The 7778-nt window shown below is 55.9% G+C and overlaps 1 protein-coding gene across 3 annotated transcripts; it reads left to right on the forward strand.

Annotated features, from left to right (window-relative positions):
* Positions 1-965: 965 nt before the first annotated feature.
* S100a9 (S100 calcium binding protein A9) lies at positions 966-3324 on the forward strand. 3 transcript variants are annotated; one of them, XM_010643741.3, is made up of 3 exons: positions 966-1064; positions 1433-1592; positions 3001-3324. In XM_010643741.3, the coding sequence occupies exons 2-3, from the start codon at positions 1443-1445 to the stop codon at positions 3214-3216; spliced, it is 366 nt and encodes a 121-aa protein (XP_010642043.1). In that variant the 5' UTR covers positions 966-1064; positions 1433-1442; the 3' UTR covers positions 3217-3324. The 3 variants fall into 3 exon arrangements, with proteins under 3 accessions (XP_010642043.1, XP_010642044.1, XP_033614270.1); XM_010643742.3 differs by having other exon boundaries at positions 969-1064; positions 3004-3324; XM_033758379.1 differs by lacking the exon at positions 966-1064 and adding an exon at positions 1073-1095.
* The last annotated feature ends 4454 nt before the right edge of the window (positions 3325-7778 follow it).

The raw sequence follows: 7778 nt of genomic DNA on the forward strand, positions 1-7778 counted from the left end.
ATCATGCCTCTCTCTCACTGAGCTCTCCCTAACTTACACACACTGTCACAGCAGTCCAGGTCAGTCCTGTCGGTGTCCTGTGTCACAGTCGGCTAAGGACAGCATGAAGTTGCCGCCACTATTGCATGCGGCGTCTCGGCGGTGCTCAGGGCCGGGCCTACAGCATACACCGGGCTTGCACAGGGCAGGGTGGGAGCGGGGCAGTGGGAAAGGGCTGTGAAGCGTCTTCCCTGAGGAGGGAGAGGGACTGGAGTGACCGGCAGGAAAAGGAGAACGCCCAGAGTAGGCCCTCCGTGCACACTTCCCGGGTATGGAAATGAGGTGGTTCTCAGCATAGGCAGCGGAGACGACCGTGAATAAAAACCTGTCTCCGGGATGGACAGACAGCCAGTTGTTAGACAGAGGGAAAATATGCAAATCACTTTGTGCCAGGAAAGCAGAGGTGACAGGTGATGAGTCAGAGTGAGGTGGCGGGGATTGTCTTGGAGGAAGAGACTGACTCCCAAGGGCCAGCTTTCCGGGTGGGGCAGCATTTGAACTCAGTGGTGAGGGGTGGGCAGGACTCGACCTGTAAAATTGCCCTTAATGGAGAACCAGGAGATCAGAATCCCGGTCAGCTCTGTAATCTCACCCGGGTCCCTCTCTGGGCATCAGGACTCTGTCTGCACCGCCAAGACCCAGGAGTGCACAGGGGAAGCAATGGGTCCTCAGCCAGCCTCTGGCTCTCTGGGTGGGGACAGGGCCTGAGGGGAGCAGAGCGCAGCGGGCTCTGTGGCTCGCTCAGGAAGAGGGCTGGGTTCTGGTGGGGAGGGGAAGCGAATTAACCAACCGGCTTCCTCTCAAACCAGCTCAGGCCCTGGCCCCGGGAATTTCACAAAACAGGGGAAAAGAGCTGCACTGTGTGAACACTTCCTGTCCTGCGCTGGCCCCTCCCTGGCAGGGTTGCCACACGGCTCGGGGGTGAGGCAATCTTCTGCAGAGAGGGCCACCTGTGCCTGCCAAGCGCGGCCTATAAACGCTGAGCAGCGCGGCTCTGTGCAGTGCACTGTGTCTGCTGGGTGCTGGTAAGTGAGCTGCTCACTGCTCACTGCTCCGGTGAGCTGCTGGCCAGCTTTTCTGCTCCAACTCTCCCCCTCCTCCTCCTCCTCCTCCTCCTCCTCCTGGAAGCCCTCCTTGTCTGATCCTGCCCCTCTCCCAGCTTCCTTCACATTTTCTTAGAGCTTGCTTTGCCTTTTTCCATGGTCTAGGCCACCACAATGCATGTCTCACACGTGCGTCACGAGTCCTCTCCCTGATTAAGTGGCAGCCTATGCTTCCCCTTTAATTTTACGTATCCCCTCCTCTTCCTTTGCTGTAGCCAGAGGACCTGTCAGGGAAGCGCAGTGGCCTTTTCCTCCCAGCACCTCCACCCCTGCTTCTCTGTTGTTCACAGGTGTGAGAAGATGGCCGGTGAAATGTCAGTGTTTGAACGCAGCTTAAATAGCATTGTCGAGGCCTTCCACCAATACTCCAGGCGGGAAGACAACAATGACACCTTGAACAAGAAGGAATTCAAACTGCTGATGCAAAAGGAGCTGCCCAGCTACCTCAAGGTAGGGCTTGACTGAGGCGAGGCGGGGCGCTGGAGAGTTCCGGTCCCTGCCATCCAGAGGCAGCTGGAGGGGTCGCTGGGGGTGCTCACAGTTAGACGCCCCAACAGAGGCCAGAGGTGGTTCCACTGAACACCTGCTGTGCGTGGAGCACAGGGAGGGGGGTGAATAGGGAACCTACGAGCCCAAAGTGGGAGACACACAGGAAAGGACACAGTAGATGCAATGCCAATGATCGACCTGGGGGGAGGAGGAGATTCCTGGGTGAGTGGGGCCCACCTAAGGGTGTCGGGCAGAAACAGAGGAATAACGGGCATGTAGGCAGCAGCCAGCACAGCCTGGTGTGTACAAAGGACCTGGGAAAACATCGGCATTGTCCCCACCTGAAAATGACTGGGCAGTCGTAGGACTCGGGGCGATCCCTTCCAACAGCCTTTGCGTTTTCTTTTCAAGCTCGGGGAAACAGAGGCCTAGACTAAGAAGGATGGGAGGCGTGGGTCTCCGGGTTGGTTCCGTTCCTGGGTGCGGCTGCTCTGGGGCAGGTCCCTCCCCCTTTCCCTCACACTGCCAAGATGGAGGTGGGGCCCCGCGGAGGTGTGAGGGACACTGGCAGCCCCCATAGGTGGTGGTCGCGGTCACAGGCACGCAGGGCACCAGGTTGGGATGGACAGAGCCAGGAGGCTGTGTGGCCAAGGTTGCCTCTGTGGATTCCCAGCCTCCTCCACCCCTCTCTGCCATCCTCTGCCGGACTTGGGCTCCAGAACAGGGCATGGCTGAGGTGACCCGGCCAATGGGCAGCAGAGTTGAAGCCAGCTGGTGCTCTCTGTCCAAAAATCCTAAATATTTTGGGGGCACCAAGCACCTGCTCTGCTCTCTGCCCTCAGCCAAGATCCCTCACTGTCCTGTTTTCCCAAGTGCTTCCCTTCAGTGTCCGTGAGAATGAACTTTGCCCATCGTCCTCCAGGGGACAGGGGTGGGAGCGACTGAGAAGAGAGGAGGGAATGCACAGCACTGGGCTTCCTAGCCTCGGCCGCTTGCAAAAGCTATCGGTCCTAAGACGTGGTCTCCTTGAGCCTTCCTCGAGGAAGATGCCGCTTCTCCTTGTTGAAAGGTATTCTGTGGACCAGCTATAGGGACGCTTTCAGACTTGCTGACCGTAGGGCCTTCTCTCTCTGTAAAATAAGGAACCTCATACTCCCTGAGTTGTAGGGCTGTCTGGGGAATAAGCTGGCCAATGTTTAGCACAGACTTCTGCTCCATCCTGGGCACTCCGCTCGTGGTCATTTTTAATTTTTAAATCGAGTCCCGGGGCCCAGTCTTCCCTGTGCACTTGCTATCCAGACACACAATGTGCTCCCTCGACCCCGTCCCTGGCCACACTCAGCCCTAACCACCGTCTCTTCTCTGCCAGCAGAAAGTTGATAGAAATGAAGATGGAAAAGATGTCGTAAAAGACATCATGGAAGACCTGGACACAAACCTGGACAATGAGCTGAGCTTCGAGGAGGCCATCATGCTCTTTTCCAGGGTGATCAATGCCTCCCACGAGACGATGCACCAGGGGCACCACCGTGGCCATGACCACAGCCACGGGCCGGGCCTCGGACAGGGCAGCCAGGCCCGTTAGTCAGGAGGCCAGGCCACCCCACGCCTCCCCAGCCTGGTTCAAGGGAGGTGTGAGCCGCACCACCTGGGCTGTGGGGCTGGGGATGGGGGGAAATAAAGCTTTCCTGTACACCAGTGCTCTCTCTGCATGCTTCGTCCATTGTCTTCCCAGGTGGTCTTCCAGTCCCGCAGTCCTGCCCCTGTCTGTACCTCAAACCCTGCATGTGGTCCTGGCAGAATGAAAGCCCACTTCCCTGACCACGTCCTCCTCTCTGACATCAGACGCCAGTCGTACTGTACAGCCTTTCAGCATGGCCTTTGACACTGAAGAAAGCCCCAGCCCATTTTCACTGTCCATAGACCCGTCTCTCTCCTAATAGAACACTATTCCTCTGAAGGCCTCCCAGCCATGGACCCAGGCAGTGTTACATCCAGGGAGGAACTCTGGAGTCAGGCAGTGGGAACTGGGTGAACTGGGTATGACTACCTACAAACTCATTTCTGGACCCAAGAGAGCAGTCGAGCCTCTTGTAATCAACTTAGCACCTTACATGTGGATGCTGGTAGGGAACAGGGGTGCCCTCACTGGTGGAAGCAGGACTTAGCCCCATGCCCATCCCAACCCAGGAGGGTACGGGGGAGTGAAAGGAGCCCAGAAAAACTGAGCCCCGATCCAGCTTCTGCAGTTAGAAGGTTCTGTAAAGAGCATGAGGAGCTTAGAGCTCAGGCCCAGTGATCCTTTGGCCCCTGAAGATGCAGATCAAGGGCCAGCGCATCTTCCTGGGGTCAAGGAGATCCCTGCAGTCCGTGGTCGGTAGCTGTGGGCTCAGGCCATGGGTGCATCTGCTCCTGTCTGCAAAACCTGTGGCCAGATGGGCCTGGCTCCATCTCCCTTGGAGCTGCTGTCACTGCACCCACAGCTCACCTCAGACACTGCCAAGTGGCTCCTCTTTCATCTCCCTTCCCTCAACCACAGAGACCCCTGAGGGGACAATGGGCCACTGCACACACACATCCTTTCAACAGAAAAAGCTCACAGAGTTAGGACTTCCGGGAGCTGGAGAAAATCACAGTCATATGAAGACACAGAGAGAGGCACAGGCAGAGAAGAGACCAGTCCAAGGCTGCACAGTGGTAGCAGTGAGAAAGGGGGCTGACGCCATCTGCTCTGCTGCTGGGTCTCGCAGCTCCGTCCCAGGCACTGAACCTGAAGAAGCACCAACCAGGGTCAGGTTGGGGCTCCCCTTGCTGTGGGCCCCACCCGGGCTACAGCAAGGCTCTGCTCTGAAAACTGCAGGTTTTACTCACCGGTGAAGATAAAATTGGCCCAGGAACTGCGCCAGAGTGACAGGGCCTAGAATCCTTCACTTGAAGGTGTGACCCCTGGCAGCCTTCATCTGAGACTCTTCTCCCGGATCCTCACATCCTGGGAGCCGTCACCATCCTCCCCCGGACACAGCCCAGGGCAGGAAAAGAAAAGCAGCTGGGGACGTGGGAGGCCCGAATTCTAGTACTGGCCCAGCCAGGACTCTGATGCCCAGGGCTCTGCAGGACAGTGCTTCCCCGGCCCATCTACTGCCACCACCTTATCCCAGGTGCAACGAATGTGTTTGAAACTCTGCCCCTACCCCCAGTAGACTGTGAAAACACGAGGACAAAGACCATGTCTGTCTCATCCTAGGCTCTCTTCTGAGCGCCTGCAGTGAGGCTGCTGCACGGTAGGCTCTCAAGAGATGTTGACTCATAAGCATTCTAAACTTTCATGCCCGTGCCCTCTTCTTAGGAGAAGACAAGTGGGAAAGGGGGGAGAGGAGAGAGGGACTGAAGCCCACGGGAGACTTCCACACCACCAAAGATTCTCTGCCCTGAAGGCAGGGGGCAACACCTGTATGCCAGTCTGAGGGCCCCGCCCCACTGTGTATATTCAGACCAGTTCTGCTTTTATGTCCTCTGCCCTGAAGTTCGGATTTGAAGAAAGAGATTTGTTGTGAAAGAAAGTTTGAAAATTATTGGTGTTAGCCCAACCTGATCCACTTCCTGCCAAAGTTAAGTCGGCTCACCCAAATCCCCCAGGAAAGGGGCTTCCCCTCCTGCTGCTGACCCTCAGAGCACCCCTCATTACCCTCACATCAGCCGTTCTCCTTGTGCCTGCCAAGTGCGAGTCCCAGTTTCCCTCCTCCCTTTCGGGGCCCCGGATAAATCTTCCCCCTTCCCCCTAGCCATACGTCTCCTCAATTGCTTTTTCCAAAATCCTCTCTCCAGATTACATCAGGCCCCTCCCCACTCTCCACTTTCACACCAGAAATGCTTTTGTGCATCTGCTAAGTCCCTTAGGATCCCAAGTGTCAACCAGGGAACCTGCCCAGGAAGACTTCCCGCCAGTCTGCCCCTCTCAGAATCCCTCAGTCCGCTCCACCAGGCCCGCGGAACTCCTGGGACTGCTACCCTGGCCCTTCACAGGCTCACTTGTAACCCTCACCTGCAAGCCTGACTGTGGTTCCTCAAAGGTGAGATCATGGTTGACTTGACCCACAGTCCCGAATCCCACCCAGCACACAGCAAGCTGTCGGTGAAGATTCCACAGGACCAAAGGAAGGCACCACGGGCCTAGAGCCCCAGGGAGCCAGAGGTAGGGGTTTGAGAGGTGGGTCCTTCAGAGGGAGGACAAAGAGCCCATGTGGTGAGACCGGGCAGCTCTGAGGAGAGGGGACACCCACTCTCTGGCAACACAGAAGTTGGCAGAAGGCAGACAGGCTGTGCCTTCTAGGTGCCAACCATGCCTCCTTTTGCCTCCTCTCTGTGCAAACTAAGTATAAGTGTGGGAGATGGTTCTAGAACCCAATGGCAGGTCAAATAACCAGCCATTTTTGCAGGGCCCCAGGGTTTTTTTTAAAACATAGTTTAATAGAGCTGTCGAGCTGACCTAATCCCTCCACTCATATTAGCCCCTCCAGTTCAAATAAGCAACAACTTCTGGGTTTTGTTGTTGTTGTTGTTGTTGAGAAAAGGAGAAATGGCGTCTTCTTCCCTCGGGGAGAGAGCAAGAGTGACAATATCAGGGTGAACTTTACCAGTCTGCGTGAGAACCGGTGGCTACTCCTGAGATTGATGAGTGCTTCTGGGAAAAACAAACCTTGGGAGTTCCCCGGCATCCGAGTAAATGCAACCCCAGAGGCAGCCTTCTGTCACAGGATGATTGCCTCCTAGTTTTCACAGGAGGGAATTACCCTCCCGTCAGCAGTCAGTCATGAAAGCTGAACTTCCTGGTGTCCTTCTGGGAAGGGTGAAGAGAGACTCAGGGTTCGCGGAGCTGCTGGACTCTGCCCAAACATGTAACCGTGCTCTGAATGAGCTAGCCCGCCTGGTGATGTGAGACGGCTCTCGACTTTAGGGAGCAGTGGAGCTACTTGTCCATTACCTTGCTTGCCTGCTCATTCCCCCAGCAGACGGTAACTGGACACTTTCTGCATGTGAGGTACCACCTAGGGCTGCCCAGGGCTGCCATGAAAAGTAAGGCTCGGTCCTCTTATCAGGAGCTGGCAAGGCTGCGGTGGAGGCGGGGATGAGATCCTCAATTTCCTGTAAACTAGAATAAAGGAAGGCCAGGGAGGCGAGCAGGTAGACGGGACTTTGAAGTGGGCTGTCTCCCTGAAGAGAAGAGGAAGGGGGCCATGGAGGCTGGTGGCAGCAGACGTCGGCCAAGTGTGCAAAGGCCCAGGGGTGGCCTGTGTGGGAGTGAACAGGAATGACACTGAGGGGAATCAGGAGGACAGACGAGAGTTCCAGAGATGCTAAGCCAAGGAGCTTGCCTTTCAGTGAGTGGAGGTAAAGGCAAAAGCAGGAAAGGCTTCAGGGAGGAAAATGACACAAGGGAATTTTTACTTTATATGCCCCCCCAACATGCTTAAGGTCTGGACTGTGTAGGAGTCAGACCATAGACGTGCAGTCTGTTAGAAGCTACCATAATAGTCCTGGTGAGAGCTGCTCAGAGCCTGCAGTGAGGCTCCTCAGAAAATGCAAATTTAGCCTTCATCTCATAACATCCCAGGCTCCATCTCAGTTAAGCAAAGCACAACCTGAAAACTCCGTAAGACAAACAGATACTGTAATTGTGTGCTGTTTGTCAAGACCTTGCTGGGAAGGAAGGCCTCTGCTTTCGCCAGCCCCTTGAGGCAATCTTACACAATGCCGACACCAGGTCTTGCTCTGAAGTAAACTCAAGAATCCAACCTCAGACCCCTGACCCCTCCCCGGAGTTGCTTCAAATTCGCTAATTTAGAAAGACCTGTTTGGTGGATTTTGACATTTTACCAAGATGACAATAGGACTGAAACAGCCAGTTGCCCAAGTCCTGTTGCCTCTTGGGGTTCAGACCTGAACCAGTTTCTCTACCTAAGACAGGCCAGCTCCCTGGCCACCCCGGACCCCCCCCCTTGTCTCCCGAGATCCCCTCCTGGAAGCAGAGGCGAGGAGAGTGGGCGCCAGTGGGGTCGCTGTTCTAGGTGCTGGACCCCAAAGCGTGCAAAGCTCTGCCAGGGAGAAGCAGACAGCACAGGATGCCAGGAATGGGTCATGCGAGTCGTC

Source organism: Fukomys damarensis, unplaced genomic scaffold, assembly GCF_012274545.1.
Source record: "Fukomys damarensis isolate Sample0158 unplaced genomic scaffold, DMR_v1.0_HiC HiC_scaffold_33, whole genome shotgun sequence".
NCBI classification, from domain to species: Eukaryota; Metazoa; Chordata; class Mammalia; order Rodentia; family Bathyergidae; genus Fukomys; species Fukomys damarensis.

Bases quoted from the DNA above. Each gene is read 5' to 3' on its own strand.
- S100a9 (XM_010643741.3), top strand. From the start codon at position 1,443: ATGGCCGGTGAAATGTCAGTGTTTGAACGCAGCTTAAATAGCATTGTC. The intron at 1,593-3,000 runs GTAGGGCTTGAC...CTTCTCTGCCAG, and splicing joins AGCTGCCCAGCTACCTCAAG to CAGAAAGTTGATAGAAATGA.